Source organism: Arachis ipaensis, chromosome B10 (genome assembly GCF_000816755.2).
Source record: "Arachis ipaensis cultivar K30076 chromosome B10, Araip1.1, whole genome shotgun sequence".
Lineage (NCBI taxonomy): Eukaryota > Viridiplantae > Streptophyta > Magnoliopsida > Fabales > Fabaceae > Arachis > Arachis ipaensis.
The window spans coordinates 3,113,714-3,133,845 of record NC_029794.2 but is presented as its reverse complement, the minus strand read 5'-3'; the positions used below and the strand labels follow the sequence as shown (position 1 = coordinate 3,133,845).

The following is a 20,132-nucleotide window of genomic DNA, read 5'->3' as shown; positions in this document are numbered from 1 at the left end:
AATTTGGATCTTATAAAATAAAAAAAATTAGTAAAATAATAAAGTGAAGAGTTAATTACTTTTGATTTTATAACTTTCATAAAATATTTCCACTATCTTAATTTAAGACTTAAGAATGATCAATTCATCACACATCACTCTATCACTATATCATTTAAGTTTTTTTTAGTCAGATGGATTAGACAGGTCTTAATTTTAAGCATTATTCATGTATTACACACTCACACACACTACATGAGTTCATAAGACTCCGTTTGGTTGATGTATAGGATGAGACATAGACACAAAGACACAGACATAAAGATATAGACATAAAATATTTGTGTCTATGTATTATGTTTGGTAAAAATAATGAACAAGACACAAATATTTAAAAAAGATTGAATTACCCTTCAGTTAACCACAATTTTATCAACACCACTGCACACCTATCACCTCAAACGCTACATGTCATTACTATTAAATTTTTATTTCTTTTCGTATTTTTTTTCTTCTAATATCATCTCAAATTATCATTCAAATATTAAATATACAATTTTTTTTTGAAAAAAAATAGAAAATCAAAGCCTAAAATTTATCAAAGATTAATTAAAATTTAAATAAATAAAAAATTAAATGTATAATTTTTTTTTGAAAAAAAATAGAAAATCAAAGCCTAAAATTTATCAAAGATTAATTAAAATTTAAATAAATAAAAAATTAAATGTATAATTTTTTTTTGAAAAAAACGGGAGAACAAATTTGGTTGTAAAATCTAAAAGAGGAAGTAAAAAAAAAAATATTTGAAGAGATAAGAGGACAAATTTTGAAAATTTAAAAATTGAATAAGGGTAAAAGAGTAAAAAATTAGTGTCTCACAAATTGTGTCTCAGTGTCTCATCAAATTGGAGGTACACAAATTTAGTGTCTCCGTGTCCTCCCGTGTTCATCAAAATTCTGTATCTCACCAAATCAAACAACAGACATGTGTCACCGTGTCCATGTCTCATTGAGACATGGATATCAACCAAACACTACCTGAAGAGTTCATTTTCTTGTGAGGTAGCAACCACTAGCTCCAAGTCTTGGCTGCCTATATCACTTGAGTTTAGTCTTTAGGCTTTTAACTTGATGAATATCCTAGTGCAAACAAAAAAAAATAAATTTTTTTTTATCATAAGCTAAGATGCTAATTATGTCTTTAAAAAAATTCCAAAAATAAAAACCAAGTTCTAATTTTAAATTTTTTTGCACAAGATAATATGCACCTATGTTATCTTTTCTATAAATATGTACAAAAAAATAACTCTCAATTTTTAGATCTCCAATTATAAATGTCTCTGATAGGGGTGCATATGATTCGATCCGGTCTGAAGATCCGGCCCGGTCTCGATCACTTTAGGGACTAATTTGGTGTGATTTCATCGGGTTTAGGGTCGGGTAAGGGTCTCAAAAATAAACCCGGTCATTATTTCGGGTCGGGTCCGGGCCATAGCTCGGGTCACCCGATGGCCCGGTCATCATGCACAATTAATATTTTGTATTATTAGTGATGGATCATGACTATTCTTATGTGGAATTTAAGTATTGTAAACCTTAATATTTTGTGTTATTAGTCATTATAAGACTATAAGTTAATGTTTTATGTTTAGAATGCATAAGACTTTAGACTAATGCATAATATTGTGTTATTTGTATTGATTTAAATATTTGGTATTATTAGACAATATTAGTATTAATTGTGGTTATGCTTTAATTTTGAAGAATGGTTGGTTCTTGTTATATTTTTCTAAGTGAATTTTATCATGTTAAATAATGGTTAGAGTCAGTGGCGGAACTTGAAACAAAATTTTGGGGAGGCCAGATAGAAAATAATTGTCAAAATATTTTTGATATGGACTCCATTTAAGATAAGCTCGTCTAATCTCATCTCTCTGGTTTGGGTGATATTACCAAATTTAAAGCCGTTTTTCAAGATCTAATTCCAAAAAGTTAAGGTTAAAGTTATCAGATGTAACTTTTTGAACTTTTGAAGGTTATATCTCACTTTCTTCGTGATTCATTAAAGTAGAAGAACTATCTACAGGTGTTGATATTGTAAAAGTTATATGTTCTCCTTCTTAAATATTAGCCTTCCTCTTAAAAAATGTATCAATTCTTTGATTTTTTATTATTATTTTATATAAAAATTTGAATATATATCCTGTAAAATATGTAAAGAAGAAGTTAGAAGGACAAATATTAAAATTTATAATATTTATTAAATTTTTTATCAATTTATACAAATACAATAATATTAATACTTATTGAATATTTTATTATTTTTTATCATATAAAAAATTAAATTAAAATAATAAAATATAAAATAATATTAAATTAAATAAATAAAAAATATCTAATTTTTTATATTTGAATTTAAAGATAGAGAGAGTGTTGTTTATTGAATTTATTAGATACTTTAAGTCATAGTAAAGTATTTAAGTCAATTGAACTATTTTTTATCTTTTGAAAAAGTACTACTAAGTTTTTTATAAAAAGTTTGGGGGGGCCATGGTCCCCCCTTGTCTGAACTAAGCTCCGCCACTGGTTAGAGTCTTAGAAATTTGGAATTTTAAAAGCTAGCTTACAAGAAGGTATCAACGTAATGTAATGTTAACGGCCCGATTTTCACCCGGTTTTCACTCGGTATAATTGTAGCCCGAAAGTGTATTGGTTTTATTGGGTCCAGGGCCGGGTTCGGGTCTAATAAATAGACCCGGTGTATATTTTGCGTCGAGTATGGGTCACATCAAACCCAGCTTCACCCGGCCCATGTGCACCCCTAATCTCTGATTAAGTTTTTGGATGATTGCTCAGATTTCTGAGATTGTTCAGAAGAGAAATAATAGTATTAGAGTTGCATTGTATTATAATTCTTTTCAGGTCCATGGTCCATCCTATCTAACTTCTTATTTTCGTTACACACTACAATTTTTTTTGTCGAATATGTTGCATGTGTCACAAAATTGGGCCAAAGCCCAGTACTGCATAACATTGAATAATGGTTTTTGTATTTCATTGGCCCAAACAATGAAAACCAAAAAAGAGGGTTCATCAACCATTCAACCGTTAACCCATCAATCTCACTGCTGAAAATTGGAAAGAGTTTCAGCTACCGAGCTACCCCACTTGCCGCTTGCTTCATTGCCACACTTCCACACCCAACTGCTCCTTCTTCTTTCGTTGCTTTCTTCACTGTAAATGGCACTTCAATGACTACCTCCCTCTGCAATAGAACATCCACCAGCTCAAAGTTTCAATTTTTAAATTCGTTCTGTCGTGGGCACCCCAATGGCCCCTTCCATGCCATCTCCGCCACCAAGCTACGCTCTTTCCATCAGGGACGACCAATTGGATCCCAAAGAAGAGAGCAAGTGCGCTTTCCTTGTGGTAGCTCTCTGCCCTTGTCTCGTTTGCTTCATTATCCTCTTAATTGCACTCTCTATCATTCTCGTTCTCAAATTCCACTTCTTTTGCCACACCCCTCTTCACTTCTTGCTCCACAAAAAGAACTGCTGAATTCCCATCTTAATTTCTTATTAAAGTTTCCGTTTGTCAGTAATTCTATCGGTTTTGCTACTCTTGGTAATGGTGATGCTGTTTTTGGGGTTGAATCTGGCATTGATAATGATGAAGAAGATGATGATGATGGTAGGGATTTTAATGCTGAGTCATGTGCTGATCCAGATGAGGTTGATAGAGTATGCAAGGTGATTGATGAATTGTTTGCATTGGATAGGAACATGGAGGCTGTTCTTGATGAATATGGGGTTAAGTTGTCACATGATTTGGTTATGGATGTGCTGCAGCGGTTCAAGCATGCAAGGAAGCCGGCATTCCGGTTCTTTTGTTGGGCCGGGGGAAGGCCTGGATTCGCCCATGATTCCAGAACTTATAACTCCATGATGCATATTCTTGGGAAGACCAGACAATTTGAGACGATGGTGGCAATGCTTGAGGAAATGGGGGAGAAGGGCCTTTTGACAATGGAGACTTTCTCCATTGCTATCAAATCCTTTGCTGCCTCAAAGGAGAGGAGAAAAGCTGTTGGGGTCTTTGATCTGATGAAGAAGTACAAGTTTAAAGTGGATGCTGATGCTATTAATTTGTTGCTTGATAGCCTTGGCAGGGCAAAGCTTGGTAAAGAAGCTCAAGCAGTTTTTGAAAAACTAAAGGGTAGATTTATGCATGATTTGCGAACTTACACCGTACTTCTTAATGGTTGGTGCAGGTTAAAGAACTTGCTAGAGGCAGGGAGGGTGTGGAATGAGATGATTGATAAGGGATTTAAGCCAGATATTGTTGCACATAATATTATGCTTGAAGGGTTGCTAAGGTGTAAGAAGAAATCTGATGCCATTAAGTTATTTGAAATCATGAAGGCCAAAGGTCCATCTCCCAATGTTAGGAGCTACACAATTATGATTCAGGAATTCTGCAAGCAAAAAATGATGGGAGATGCTGAAGAGTATTTTGATGAAATGATAGATCGTGGGTGTCAACCAGACACTGCACTTTACACGTGTTTGATCACTGGGTTTGGGAGGCAGAGGAAAATGGATTTGATATCTGATCTACTGAAGACAATGAAGGAAAGAGGTTGTCCACCGGACGGGATGACCTACAATGCTTTGATAAAAGTGATGACAAGCCAGCATATGCCGGATGATGCAATGCGAATATACAAGAAGATGACTCAAAGTGGCATCAAGCCTACCATTCACACTTACAACATGATAATGAAGTCTTATTTTGTGACAAAGAACTATGAAATGGGACATGCCATATGGAATGAGATGCATCATATGGGGTGTTGTCCTGATGATAATTCCTACACTGTATTCATCGGAGGCCTTATAAGACAGGGCAGGTCAGGCGAGGCATGTAGATATATAGAGGAAATGATAGGGAAGGGGATGAAAGCTCCTCAACTTGATTATAACAAGTTTGCTGCTGATTTTTCTAAAGCTGGGAATCTTGGCATACTTGAGGAGTTAGCTGAAAAGTTGAAAATTGCCGGTAAATTTGAGGTCTCCGATGTTATTGCCAGTTGGGCTGAGATGATGAGGAAAAGTGCCAATAGAAGAGAGCCTACATATTCAGGTGGGCGGTTCATATAAACACTAAGCATGTCAAACGTGGGCGGAACCTCTTTGGTACTAGAATGTTATAACGAAATTTTATTGACTACCAGTCATCTAGTTTGGCTTCTAGTTTTTGTCTTCTGGTTTTGTACTTTGTATTTCACTATTTGTATATTGATATTAATGTTGTTTGAAAATTATAAGCTAATATTGTATGATGTCATGTACCACTTTGAATGAAAAACAGTTATTCATATATTAATAGATTGTTCATTAAAAGAAAAAGACCAATTGAACATGGGTGATTTATGAATTTTTAGTAGCTATGGAGTAGCATGAGCATGTAAAATATTTGCATTCCTTCATGTCACTCCATTCAAATAAAATATCAATAAACCCGGAAGAAAATTTAGAGATGTTAAAAAAGGGATGTATTGGATGTATACAATGAAAATGAAAGGTATTTTTTCCATTATTGGTAATTTTCTCGATAAGACGATAATATTGGACAAAACTTGTAGTGATAATCTAAAACAGTTTGTATAGTGTCTTTGAGTATTAATCAAATGCTTTACATAATAATTGTCATTGTCTATATTCTTTGGTTACACAGAAACTACTGACCCATAAGCATTAGCTTCTGCTATAAGATTGACAATCCTTTTTGCCCAATACAGTTCTGCCAATCAGCTTGTAATGATTCATGCTAATTATTGTTTTACCACAATGTTTTACATGCTATAATAATAAAATGATTTCTGCTTCTTTAGTCTTCTTCACATAGCATGGTAACATATTACTTTTTACCTTAGAACACAGGCTGTTAAATTAAATATCTATCACTGTAATGTAACTGTAAGTCCTTCACCTTAGCAAGCAAAAAAGTAAACAAAGCTGAAAGCTCTGTAGCCTGAAGTCCTTTTAAGTTATCCTTATTTCAAACAGTACAATATTCAGGCCTGCCATTGGTTCTATTCCTACAGAAATTGCCCCATGACCATGACCTAGTCTTTTTGTCTATATTTCCAAGTTTGTGAAGTGTGGAATTCAGCAAATTTCAGAAGTAGAAGAGTTCAACAACATAGAGAAGTAGGAAGTGAATGAAATAGGAAGGGAAGCTGCATTAACAAAAAATATTGAACAAAATTTTCAAAGTTATAATCTGAAATATGTGAGACAGAAAATACTTGAAGTTGAACCATGAAGTTTATTTTATTCATCATCATCTGACATTGGAAGCAACAGTGTGAGCCCATAACTTGAGGCTATCTTTAATGTCATTTTCATTGTTCAAAGCAGGAACCTTCCAATTCTTCAAAGGGTTCTCTTTCTTTTTCTTATGGACCTTCCATGCTTCTGAAAGGTAAGGTCTTGGAACTGCAGCCTTATCACAATTCTCCTCATCTTCTTCTTCTTCATCATCATCATCATCTTCCTCATCTTCCTCATTCCTGACACTCTTCTTCCCTAACCTTTGCAAACCAGGAAGGATTGAAGCCAAGCTTGAATCTTTGTCTTCCTCTGAGAAAACAAAGCCAAGATCCATAAACCCTTTAAGCTCCTCAAATTCAAGGTCTGATAAACTCTTGCTTCCCCTTCTCTTCTTCTTCCTTCCTCTGCTTGTGTTGTTGTTGTTCTTCTTATTAGGAAACCCTTCAAGTTGCACTTGCACCTGTGCTTTCCTTTCACCTTGTTCAGTGTCCATGATGTCTTTTCCTGAAAGAATGGTTTGAAGCTTTGATGGCAACATGTCAAGCTCTGGGGAACTAGAATCATCATGCATGGAGCATGTCATGTTGTCCAATTGGTCGCTCATAGACCTTGTATGAATAGTTTGGCTGCGCAAAAGCATCGGTTCTTCTGATTCTGATATTCCTTCTTTGGTTTGATGATTTGTGTTTTCATGAGAACTTGATGAACAAGGTTCTTTTTCCTTCATGTCTTGAATCCCAAACCAGCAAGAATCAAAGAGCTTCAACACTGTCTCTGCTTCCATTAATACAAAGAAATGCTTTGGAACTGTATTAGCAGAAGTAGATTTGTCAAAGCATGGTAGATAATACAAGATATATTATATTATTCTTTTTGACTATATTGCCCTTCTTGCACCTTGAAATTACAAGAATAGTTCAAACAAATTATCATTATATAGGGTGTACTGTTTCTGTTCTCCAAGAAAATACAAAAGTTGAGGCAAAACCAAAGGGGGTGTCTGTGTCTACTAATAAACACAGATCTATGAACTGAAAAATGTAAAAGAATTATAGGAACCTGATTGATTACCAATGCTTAAATAACTTAAGCATATATACAATTCATCACTATGTATAGGTTGGAGAATAGTTTGTATCAAAGCACTATTGGGAATCCATTTTGTGTTCTCTTAGATGTTGACATTATATGGTCACATCTCTTTCTGGTTGGTTTGGTGTTTTCATCAAAGTTTTCATGTGGGAACCAGTTTGCCAGGGCAACTATTGCTTCCTTACTTGCTTCCAAACTACACTAAATAAATTAAAAGCATCTATGTTTACTGTGGTCGGCAATAGCTGCAACTTCTAATTATACTTTATTGCAGTGCTGCACATTTTTGCTAGATTAACAGGTATAATAAAACTTTCTTAATGAAAGCTACATTTTCAAGGCTGAGTTTCACTTTTTCTTTTGCAAGTATATGAGAGTTATATTGTTGTTTCTAATCTCAATGTATAGTTATTTGATCGTCCTCAACCAAAATCTACTAATATGTAAATCAAAATATAAAATAGCTAATATGATTATACTTTTATATATATGATATATCCCACAAAACAGGTTAAGAAAATAAAATTTTCTAACAATAATAACTGATCAACATAAATCAAATTAGTTGGAGTTTAGTGAATTATAGAATAAATGAAGAGGTTTAAAGAGTTGGCCAACTGAATTTGGTCCTCCCTCGGCATCGCAAACCACAATTTCGGATTGCCTTAATTGCGTAATAACACATTGATGTCAGAGAGAAAAAAAAATGGAGACATCATTGCCGTTGAATTAAGCTATAGGTGATTAATAATGATTATTTATGAATGAATAATGAAAGCACAACTTTCTTATAACGCAATATAATTACATCATTCAAACAATTAAGAGCAACACACTTTTCTAATTGTCATGAAACCAATTATCCCAAAAAAAAATTAAGCTGATAAAAGGAGATAACGTGAATATTTATATCTCTAATACTCCCCTCAAGCAAGAACTTCTTTTTGGTTTACTTGATTTTTGCATAGACTTTCTTTTTTTTTTATTTGTCTTATGTTATTTTTCTATTTTTAGGATTTACCAAAGTTCGCTCGGATACCATGTCATGAAACTACTCATTTCAAAAGCTTAAACCGATAGAAAAAGATAACATGAATGATTATATCTCTAGTACTAAAAATAAAATCGAAGTAAATCAGAGAAGCAGAATGTTCTGTTAAATGAGCTAATTTGCAGGGACTGGCAGCTTCAATCATTCTGCACGTGCATCTCAAATGCGTTTGTTTCATTCTTTTTGTTTTGAACTCACACAAATGCTTTTTCACCTTTGTTCTTATGTGCAGATCGATCATTTGCTTATGCATGCTCAACATTGACATTGATTGTTTAGCATGAGACTTACATAACTAACTCAAAATGCTCAGCTCTCCTACTTTGGTGTAGTTATTAATGTAGTTATCAAAATGAGTTATTTGTATAACATTTTTGTTTGTCTTACGTATGAAGCTTTGGAAGCTGCACAATATGGAAGGAGCTGAGGTAGAGTGGGACCTAGCTAGCGGAAACAAGTGGTTGAGAGCAACTGCACATGGTTCACGTTGTGACATTGTGACCTTTATTATGATAAGTCGTAACATCAGTACATTATAGCATAGTTGTCAGAACCGAATCGGTGATCGAATCGGTCAGGTTACTGGGTCACTAGGTCACTGGTTCAACCGGTGGGTCACTGGTTGAACCGATAGAACCGGTCGTACGTAAATAAAAAATATAAAATAATAAAAATTTGAATAAAGTGACAATTAGGTCCTTAAAATTTTCGACTTCAGATTAATTATCCCTTGAAAAAAAATAAAGTACAAATTTTGTCCTTCAAGATAATAAACGATGAACACATTATGTCCCTCCATTAATTTATCATGTGAAATTTAGTGGTGATGCTTATATGTCCCTACTAATTAGTCCTAAGTCGAAATCTTCGAAGACCTACTAACTCAATACTCTAAAAAATTTAAAATAAACATCTTTACTAACATTTTAATATGTAAATGTAAATATTAAAATATTTGATACTTATTTTAATAATTTTATAAATTCTAAAGAATTAAAAAAAATTGAGTATAAAACTAAAATTAAATTAAATAAATATAAAATAATTCAGTTGTGTATGTATATAATATATAAAATAATTAGCATAAGTTACAAATGAACATACTAGCTTGGTGGTGCTCCTTGTTGGCTCCTAGCAAGGAGGCACAACACTCCTTAAATGCATTTTTGAATATTGGATCAATTTTCAAATGCTGCTGGAGCACCCAAGACCTGCATTTGTTGGGTTCACCATAGGACCGGCCGGTTCACGAATTACATCGAACCGGCCGATTTTGACCGGTTTTGTCCAATTTATAAAGAACCACCCGATTTTAAGCGGTTCAAATCCTTGTTCGGTCCTTGAATGCATTTTTGAATATTGGATCAATTTTCAAATGCTGCTGGAGCACCCAAGACCTGCATTTGTTGGGTTCACCATAGGACCGGCCGGTTCACGAATTACATCGAACCGGCCGATTTTGACCGGTTTTGTCCGATTTATAAAGAACCGCCCGATTTTAAGCGGTTCAAATCCTTGTTCGGTCCAAAGCTTCAACTGAACCGGCCAGACTACCGGTTCACCAGTTTTCCGGTTGAACCGGCCGGTCCGGTCCGGTTCTTACAACACTGCATTATAGTTTTGTAGCATTGCATCAATGATTCATTGTAATAGTATGAATTGCAGGGCAAATAATAATCTCACTTGTCCTCATCAATCATCATATGATGATGATTCTAGTTTTATGGACATGCAATATAATGCATACAAATTCTCATATATTTTTAACTTCTCACCATAACCTTCACAAATTCTAATTGAGTCTTCATATATTTTTTATTTTTCAACCTAATCTTCACACATTTCAACACAAATACATCTCTATCACATATTAGATATGAACTTCTATCTATTTATATTATTTTTTTGTGCGTTGTTTTTGTATTTTTTCAGTAGATCTATGATGTTTGTTTGTTTTTTATCTGTTCTTTGAAATGTGAAGAAGTTAACTTAGTTTATGAAAACCAATCATAAATTTTTTCTTGCATGAACATTAGTCAAAATTATAATAACGTGTATATACATATATAAATATAGATATATAATCATAAGAGTAATTTATTTGAAATATGTGTCCCATTTTTTGTGATCTATAAAGGTGAGCCAATATATAAAATAATTTTTTATTTTAAAATTATTTTATTTTAAAATATTATATAAAATTTGAAAGAATTTGTAAAAAGAAATTATTTTTCGTTATAAACATGTTTATTATAATTTTTTTTAAATTTTAAAAGTTATTTTATCAAATATAATTGTGGTGCTTGTACTTATTAAAAGTCATTTTTAATTTGATTTTACCAAACGTAAATTTTACAAACCAAGTCTAAATGGAAGCCTATCATCCAAAAAACTATGAGAGGGGGAGAATCGATTATAACACCTATTTGAAATACATATATATGTGATTCATGTTGGTTTCTTTTATTAACTATTTATTTAATATAAGAGAAAATTATATTTTTTTTTGAGAAAATTATATTTTTTATTAATTAAATTATATTTTATTAAAATATTTTTTAAAAAATTTAATAATTAATTTTTTTTTTTTCGAGATATCCTTCAATAATCTTACCATGCAGTTCCTCTAGGTTGTACTGTTGATTCCTGGGAGGCATCCAAACCAAAATTGCCTCACCAGTATACCTACAAATAAAACAAATGTTAAGTGACAATTAGATATAATAAAAGAAAGTAATTGAATTCTTACTGCTGCAGACCTGTAATCATTCTTGTTCGGAATGCTACTTGTATAATTCTTTACAAGAGTTGGTATGGACATGTTAGATCTTGAAGTATGCAGTTCTTCTGGGTTGTAGAAAGAAAAGACGAGCGAAAAGAAAAGACGAGCGAAAATATTTTGAATATTTTTTTTTTGTGTGAACTTTAATTAAGCAAAATCTATATATTTGCTTTTTGTTGGGTTTTTTTGTGACTGTTCAGTTAAGTCCACTATCTTTTTTTATTTTGAATTTTAATAACATTAACATCTAATTAGATGTTAAAAAAATCTTTATATATTATATATAGTACATATATAAAAGTAAATTATTTTAAAATTTATTTATTTTTCTCATGATAGTAAAATTATAACATATTAAATAAATTCTTTAAAATGATTATATATATATATATATATAGTTGTTTAATTACGGGAAAAATCTATGAATTGATAATTGATTAGATTCGAGAAGTACCTACGAACTGAATGATCATTGCTCTATCGCCACGCTTTTGTGAATCTATCGGTACGCTTCTTTTTGCCACGCTTTCAACTCTTGCCACGCTTTTAAGAGTGGCCATATGTATTAACCTATCGGTACGCTTATATGGCTACGCTTTTGAAATGTGCCAATAATAAAAGATATGGTATCACTTTTGAAGCGTGCCAATAGTGAAGAAACATGATCCTATTGCCACGCTTTTAAAGCGTGGCTATATCCCTATCATCAAAAAAGAAAATCTGGCATATGCTTTTACCCATACTCTAATGCACTCCAAAAATAATAAAAAAACATTGACAAAAATATGTGAATATCATTTAAAAAATTAATTAATAAAAATTAGTATTACATTAATAAAATTCAAACCAAAGTAGTTATAAAATACATTGGGCTAAAAAATATCAATACATATAAAACTTATTAAAAGTCATTAACTTATTCTATCTCTGTCATTTTTTTGTGTAAAAAATAAAAAAAATTAAAAAATAAATATCAATAATCCAAACATAATGGCAAAAACTCATGCTGCTGAATCTTGTAGCTCACACCATTGTGCTTTAGAAAAAGGAGATAGCCCTCTTAGAAGAACTTCTATAATTTTTGTAGCGCTTGAGGATTTTATACTCTTCATGCATGAATATCAATGCAGTTTCTTTACTTCCCATTCTTCTTACCTGCAACAAGTTTAAAAGAAATGCCATGAAAACACACACAACCATTTTATCTTCATTTAATAATGATTTCAAAAAGTCTACGCACAACTACACAAAACATAATGCAGTTTTGTATTGTAACTATCAGCTTGAAAATGCTGTTATACTTTAAATTGCATATAAAGTCTCAGCAAGGATGCATAAATTGCATAAAGCTAAAACAAAACAATGTTTGATCCATTTATACTCTTGAGAAAAACAAAATTACTCTTTGAAGTCAAATAATTGCCTAGCGTATAGCATTACAAGTTCCAAATTTCATATAGATCAGATACTATAAATCACCTATAAACAGTTTGTAAAATATATTTATATATAAATATATATAATGTAGAAACTGATCAGATACTACATTATGACCAGTTTGTAAAATATAATCAGAAACCTATAAACAATAATGAAATATTAGATACAATCTATATTCATTAGAGACAAGCTATTTTGAGATATCCATATTACTCTGCTGTTGACACAACACCTCAAGCACATCATTACCGATTCAGAACCATCCTTAATGCATGCATATACTCATACATTAGTAATAGAACTAGTAATAGAACTATTAATTATTAATATTATAATAATAGAATATCTTTTTTCTACTTAAGCAATGACTTAAGGATAACACGACTAAAGATAACATAAGCTGCAAGCAATGATGTCAGTGCATTGGAAAATTAAATGTAGGCCACTAGAAATATTGATTTTAATTCCGAAATTTTCAAGTAATCCATGAAATAGATAAGATAAGCAAGGAAGGTCGACCAAATATTCAATTACTGGATGTGAGCAAGAAAAAATAAAAAATAAGAATAAAATGGCATAAGTATAATTAATATGTCAAAGGGAGAAATTCCTACGTAACGTTGGGGATTTGAGTTGAAAAGGAATCAAATGAAAGCCAAAAACATGTGTTTGTTTCCTTTTGGATTGCGTGGTTTTACTGGTTTGTATTTAATGAACCAAAAACCAAAGCAAAAGGTTGGTGGAATTGGAGAGGGGCCTATGCTCACACTGTCACATATTACCCCACTTGATCACATGCACCGTCCAAACTCCCTGTACTCCATGTCAATTTCTTCAAGGGTCTCTATGTGCTCACTCACAAAGCTGAGATACAAGGAGGAGGAGTGTCTTTTACTCTTAAGGCTATTTCACAACTTTCAACAGTGTCTAACGCAAAACACAATTAAAATTTAAAACCGGGTAAAAGTCCAAAAATAATGTACCTCACTGGAACAGCTAAAAGACTCCTCACACCTTTCTGACCAAGCTCAACGAGAGTTTCATGTGTATATGGTTTCAACCACTGTACCGGAAGCAAAGGATATTATGTTTACACATAACAGTTAATAACATGATACATTCTAAAGAAAAACAGAAACTTAGACTCTTACTATGGCAAGTAATTACCACATCCCAACCTGCCTCTTCACTTCAAAAAGGATACAAAGCAAACAGGACAAAGAAGATACATATAAAGAGAAGATTTATTAGTGTTACTATTATTACCCTTAGCCAATGTTGAATACAAAGGACATGCAAACCAAATAGTACCATTCTGTATCTGTGAGATCCTCCGGAGACAGTGCTGCTGAACGCCTTTTGGTTTGAGGGCTGGCTTCTACAGCTTTGAGGGACTTGTATAACTCTCGAAGCTGCTCACTCCGCTGCAACCCTATCTGATCAGAATTGAGTTCCACTCCTTGACTTGTCTTCCTTGTCTTAATGTCTCCATTGTAATATCCTTCCCCCCAACTCAACACCCTGCTAAATGGGCACCATGAATAGAAAGAAATTGATTTTGAATAGTAGTATTATTGAATTGTGGTGTTGTCTAAGAAGCCATTGTATTGAGTTGTTCATATTAGAGAAGAAGAAGAAGAAACAAGTCATGATGTGTCTCGTCATATGAAGTCCATTGAGGTATTTTCACAAACAACACATATTCAAGAAACAGAAAATGAAAAAAAAATCACAAAACAGAACTGAAATTCAAGGAAACAGTTAGTTAGAAGTTAGTACAAGGGTTGGGTAGATGAAGTAGACCAGAATATTGCATAGCTCCACTGGATGCTTCTCACAGACAAAGCAAGCTGTTCCTTGAAGTTCTCCAGCAACATTTCCTTGTTCTTTGGGTTCAGGAAAATAACCTTTCAGCTTGAATCATACTTGATTCTCCCCATGAAACCTAAAAAATGAATTTAGCAAACTCTTAAAAAATTTGGCCTAGAAAACACATTGGTATACCAGACAAAACATTAATCAGCGTTATGGTGAGGGTTGAATAGAGAAATTTGCGGAGGGTTGAAACAGAGAAACAAAAAGGGATTAAATCTTTAAATACGTACCTTCTTGTGTTATGGTGAGGGTTGAGCGCCGATTGAGGGAGGAACGACGATTGAGGGAGAGGCAGCGACGATTGAGTCAGCGTCGACGGAGGTAAGGTTTGAGCAAGAGAGAACGAGCGCTGATGGAGGCCTTGCGAGCGAGAGTGAACGCCGACGGAGGGCGCGCCGATGGAGGGTGCGCCGGCGGAGGCAGCACCGATTGAAGTTTCCAAGAGTTGTAAAAGAGGGATAAAGGGTTGCAAGTTGAGAGCGGGCTACGACCTGAAAGATGACGATGGATTCTCACTTCTCAGTGATGAAGAGGGCTGCGAACTGAGAGAGAGCTGCGAAAGTTTAGGGTTCTTAGTTGAGTAATGGAGAGGATTCGAGGGTTTGGGTTCTCACTTCTAAGTTAGGGCTCTTTTGAGTGTTCTGATAAAGAAATTAAGTGTTTGAGTGAGAAATTAAATTAAGTGGGAATCCTATCGTCACGCTTTTTTAGGGTCCCAAATAATTAGAGTTTATAGGCACGCTTTAAAAATGTGCCCCGTATCCTGACAAACTAGCCACGCTTTAAAAGCGTACCTGTTTCTTTCTATGGGCACGCTTTTGAAGCGTGACAAAAAAAGGTGGTCAAATCATAAATCAGTGGCCACCCTCATAAAAATGTGCCAAAATCTCTCTATGGCCACGCTTTTGAAGCGTGCCAAAAAAAAGCGTGGCCGAATCATAAATCAGTGGCTATCCTCATAAAAGCGTGGCAAGAAAAAAGGGTGCCAATAGGCCTTTTTTCATATTACTACTTGAGGTATCTAATTATATTTTCATATTTTATATTTGTTACTTCTTCCTTATTTATTTGTTACTACTTGAAGGTAACTGCTACTTTTTGAAAATATCTTTATCCTCTCCAACTCTAAATTTAGAGGCCTTGTCTGGTGGGTTATTTGTCGTCCTCTGCTAATAGAATTTGTTAAGTCGAAAAGATTACGAGGTACATTTAATTTGTCTGCATCTCCTTCTAACATACTTATGACAGTTTTGATGGAAGGACGATCTGATGGCTGCCACTGAATGCATTGTAGTCCAACAATTGCAATTTTCTTTGCAAGTTTATTGTCTTCCTCATCTTCGATGTGTACATGAAAATCTCCCCCATCAAGCAAGTTGTGCATCCATTCGGGGTATAAAATCCTTAAAGACCCCTCAACTTCCATCTCTATGTTTTTCCTTCCTCCTACCATTTCAAGCAACAATATCCCATAGCTATAAATGTCTGCTTTGTAAGACACATTTCCAAAGTTTCTTGAGACAATTTCAGGCGCAATGTAGCCCATGGTTCCCTTGGCTGCGGTCATTGAAACTTTGCTCTGATCTTTGGAACACAACTTGGCAAGCCCAAAATCAGTAATCTTGGGAGTGAAGTTGTCATCTAGTAAGATATTGTGGGGATTGATGTCAAAATGAAGGATCTGTTGCTCACAACCATGGTGAAGATACTCAATGCCTCTAGCAACACCAAGGGCAATTTGGTGAAGCTTCTCCCATCCAAGGAAGACGTCCTTGTTATCTGGCGTGGATATGAAGTTTTGCAATGAACCTTTTGGAAAGAAATCATAAACTAGAGCACAATGAACTCCTTGCGCACAAAAGCCAAGTAAGCGAACCACATTGACATGGTGAATTTTTCCCATGGTTCCCACCTCGTTGGTGAAATCTTTTCCTTTACCCTCCGTGTTGCTGTTGAGTATCTTGACAGCTACGCCGATTTCTGAGGAGAGCATGCCCTTGAAGACTGCTCCATGACCTCCTTCACCCAGCTTGTCCTTGAAACCATTTGTGATCCTCTTTACATCAGCATAAGAGAATCTGGTAGGCTTGAGTGCCCTGTAATCTTCCAAGAACTTGTCAATTCTTGCTCGATCTTCTCCTTTCATTCTAAAATGTTGATAGATCTTAAACACTGCAGTAGCCACTGCTGCCAGCAGAATTAAACCTGCCACAACACCTATATATATGGACATGCATGCATGTGCAGGCGTATTAGTATATTATCATATTTATTTACATAATCTCAGAAACTAATCAGAAAGATAAATCATTTATTATATAATTAATGTGTATCAATCACCTGTGGAGCCAAAGAGCAAGTTATTATGATGGTGGCGGAAGCACTCAACTTCACCTTGAGTGCCATTGTTCTTCAGTTTACATCTCTTGCCTTGTGTTTCACACATGCTACAATTAGGTTTCGACCACCACAAATTCAAAGTATTGTACAAATCTACCATTTCTGAGTCATAGAAGGTTGAAGAAATGTCAAAAATCTTGGTGCAAGATACGAGATTGGAACTGAGGAGTGAATCGTAGCTGTCAGCAACGTAAATGGGGCAGGAGAGTTGATATTGCGGATCGGGTGAACAATTGAAGAAAGATACATCGTTCAGAGTCTGATCCCGACTGAACTGGAAAGGAGAAATTGAGGAAGAATTTTTTATGAGTTTGAGCAAGTGGGTGGGAAGGCAATTTTGCGTGTCAGAGACTCGGAAATAGTTATATTCATATTGGATATCAGTGACAAGGAGTTTAAGTGGGACAGGAGAAGCAGAGAACTCAATGAAGGTGTCATGAGAATCAGAACAAGTGAGATCAAAGGCAGGGTAACCGCAGTGAGGGGGCTCCTTGTCTTTAAGACGGAATGGGAATCGAATCGGAGGGCCATGGCGTCCGCACCTGTGTCCTCCACACCCATCTTCACCGTGGCATATCCCCGGCCCCGTGCCAACCAGTATTAATACCATCATCAACATTAATGAATTGGAATTGCTAATCATATTTGGAACAAGATATCCTTCCACCATGCTAATTGAAACTAAAAGATTCTGGTGGTTTCTAATTAGATACAGAGATGCCAGTTTTGTGCAGATAGTACACTCAAAGTCAACTACTACAGGGATATGGATAATTTGACATAGTCAAACAACAAATAATTCATTCACTTTGACAGGTATACCTTTGAAATTTCAATGCATAAACAACGGTCAAAAGAGATTATCCTTCGTTTTCTTCTGTGTATGCACATCATTTGCCTGGAAATTTCCAAACAAATGCAGAACATATATACTGCAATTTCAAGGCCTCACCATCCTTTTTTTAAGAAGGGATAAAAATTATTCATTCCATCAAAATACATCTATTAAAAAAGTATTTATACTCATATAAAATATGTTTAGTTCTCTTTATAATGAATCTAGAATTTTACAAATAATGTATTAGTGTGTTTATTTATCAAGATTATTTTAATAAAATTCAATTTCATTTCAATAAATTATTACAAAATGCGTCCCAAATTAAAAATATCAAAATTATAAATATTTGTCACAAAACTGATTTATTTACATACTCGGATTTAATGATTCTTGTTTGGTAGTAAGAGGGAAACATAAGGTGAAAATGAAATAAACTTCACTTTTGGCAAGCTGTGGTTATAAATGGTCAGAAGTGCATTAATACAACCATGAGCTGCAGCAGAGTTCCCACTCCATCAGTTCTATGTTTTTTGATCAGTAGATGAATGAAACTGAGTTGACTAGAACTTCCTATGAAAACCTCCCAGACTATACATATTTGCATTTTGCAGCGAAATGTGAAATACTAGACCACCAATCACATTATATTATGTCACATGGCAAGAGTCTCACCTAGCTTTTCAAGCCAACTAAAACCAGGACTCTTGTGAACATTTTTCTCTTTCATCACCTTCCTCAAGTTTCCAACCTGATCCCACTCCCCATCAGCTGCATAAATATTAGATAGTGTTACAAAGCCAACAGGTCCTTTTAACTGTATTTTCATTAGTTCGTCCACCATCAATTTTGCTAAATCACTTCTTCCATGGATATTGCACCCATTCAGAAAAGCTCCCGCAATTGATTCTGTCATTTGCATTGGCATCGTCTTGAGAAATTCCTATGCTTCAACTGTCTTTCCAGAGCGACATAAGAAATCGACAACACAAGCATAATGCTGCATGGTTGCCTCAATCCCGTAATGTTCTATTTGTAGGTTTAAAGAACCTTTTTTCAATCCCAATGCTGAGGGAATTTTGGTTTGGATGCCTCCCAAGAATCCCACAAAACAGTTCAACCCACAAATTTACCATGGAACAATTAGAGGGTCATCACTGCACTATCCTCAATTTTCTTTATTCGTTAGAGCAAGAAATTCTAAAGAAGATATTTATACAAAAACACTAATAGTTACTTCAAATTCTAAAGATTCTGGTCAGGAGGGTGATAATGAAGCCAAAAAACACATCTGTGAAGAGGGTGATACTCATAAAAAAACACCAATAGTCACTTCAGATTCTAAGGATTCTGGTCAGGAGAGTGATAATGAAACCAAGAAAGTTCAAATAAAAATGTTATTTTGTCCAATTCTAATATTCAAATTTTTTGTACTACAAATTATTTTAAATAAAACATCTTTTAAATTTAACTTTAGTTTACACATATTTAATTTAATTCTACAAAATATAGTCATTTTTAATATTTATTATATACTATCATTAATTTATCACCCGTGCATCGGGTCTCATCTTAGTTAATATTTAATCTTACAAGTTAAATCTGACAAGTTTGGATAAACAGCTTAAATAAACTCTTTTGGAAAAAGAGCTTAAAGTAGAAGGACTTTTATTAATAGCAACTCATAAATAAATTATTTTATGTTTGAATTTTTAGTTATAGAAGTACTTATTTTAAAGTTATAAGTTATAACATTTGGATAAATAACTCAAGAAATGCAATTTTTTTTTATACAAGAGAATGAATATTAAAATTCTAATTCACAATAATGTTGATGGCAATGCCTAAGAAATGATTGTGTAGTTAGTATTTTATGTTTTATTAAGTATGATATAGTAGGTGAAAATAAAAAACAAATGTAAAATGTGTGTCAATGTATATTTTGTTGCTATGTTTTTATTTTTTTTTTATTCCTATAAGAACTTCTTCCTCTTTTATTGGGGTTAAGAACTTGCTATAACTAACTATAAAAATAATAACAAGTTATATCAAAATAAAATCACATGTGAAAAAAATAAAATTAAAACTGAGATACAATGTTAAATACGAATTTAATAATAAAAATAAAGTGATAAAATGATATACAGTGATTGGAACATAGTTTAAAAATAGTGGTGGAAGATCATTACTTCCAATACGTGAAAATAATAGAAAATAAAGGTAGAAGACCAGTATTTCCAAAAACAGGAAACATTAAAAGCCATATATTTTTACTTCTTTAAAAATTGTAAATTAACTTTTCAAAAATAAAAAATTTTCTTTAAAATAGTGCCAAACACAAAT

At 33.6% G+C, this 20,132-nt stretch overlaps 4 protein-coding genes and 1 long non-coding RNA gene across 6 annotated transcripts; 1 reads left to right on the top strand and 4 right to left on the bottom strand.

Moving 5' to 3' along the window:
* Positions 3,077 to 5,381, top strand: LOC107623697 (pentatricopeptide repeat-containing protein At3g62470, mitochondrial). The gene has a single exon (XM_016326045.2). The coding sequence runs from the start codon at positions 3,231 to 3,233 to the stop codon at positions 5,136 to 5,138; it is 1,908 nt and encodes a 635-aa protein (XP_016181531.1). The 5' UTR covers positions 3,077 to 3,230; the 3' UTR covers positions 5,139 to 5,381.
* On the bottom strand, positions 6,009 to 7,671 carry LOC107621761 (protein kibra-like). The gene has a single exon (XM_016323767.2). The coding sequence runs from the start codon at positions 7,096 to 7,098 to the stop codon at positions 6,325 to 6,327; it is 774 nt and encodes a 257-aa protein (XP_016179253.1). The 5' UTR covers positions 7,099 to 7,671; the 3' UTR covers positions 6,009 to 6,324.
* On the bottom strand, positions 12,050 to 13,755 carry LOC110267648. 2 transcript variants are annotated; one of them, XR_002355496.1, is made up of 3 exons: positions 13,663 to 13,755; positions 13,294 to 13,543; positions 12,050 to 12,394 (listed from the first exon to the last, which is right to left on the bottom strand). It is a non-coding gene; the product is annotated as an uncharacterized LOC110267648 (long non-coding RNA). The 2 variants fall into 2 exon arrangements; XR_002355495.1 differs by lacking the exon at positions 12,050 to 12,394 and having other exon boundaries at positions 12,808 to 13,543.
* On the bottom strand, positions 13,766 to 15,193 carry LOC110267647 (transcription factor EGL1-like; the record flags this gene model as incomplete). The annotated part of the gene is made up of 4 exons (XM_021113446.1): positions 14,785 to 15,193; positions 14,459 to 14,624; positions 13,991 to 14,200; positions 13,766 to 13,868 (listed from the first exon to the last, which is right to left on the bottom strand). Coding segments are annotated over exons 2-4 (411 nt in total), but the record flags the coding sequence as incomplete, so codon positions are not given.
* LOC107619932 (rust resistance kinase Lr10-like) lies at positions 14,962 to 17,820 on the bottom strand. Its single transcript, XM_021113445.1, has 2 exons — positions 16,895 to 17,820; positions 14,962 to 16,771 (listed from the first exon to the last, which is right to left on the bottom strand). Exons 1-2 carry the CDS (start codon positions 17,622 to 17,624, stop codon positions 15,615 to 15,617), a joined length of 1,887 nt encoding a protein of 628 aa, XP_020969104.1. The 5' UTR covers positions 17,625 to 17,820; the 3' UTR covers positions 14,962 to 15,614.

Coding starts and splice junctions, on each gene's coding strand:
- LOC107623697 (XM_016326045.2), top strand. CDS start 3,231: ATGACTACCTCCCTCTGCAATAGAACATCCACCAGCTCAAAGTTTCAA.
- LOC107619932 (XM_021113445.1), bottom strand. CDS start 17,624: ATGGTGGAAGGATATCTTGTTCCAAATATGATTAGCAATTCCAATTCA. Junction 16,772..16,894: donor CTTGCTCTTTGGCTCCACAG/GTGATTGATACA, acceptor CCATATATATAG/GTGTTGTGGCAGGTTTAATT.
- LOC107621761 (XM_016323767.2), bottom strand. CDS start 7,098: ATGGAAGCAGAGACAGTGTTGAAGCTCTTTGATTCTTGCTGGTTTGGG.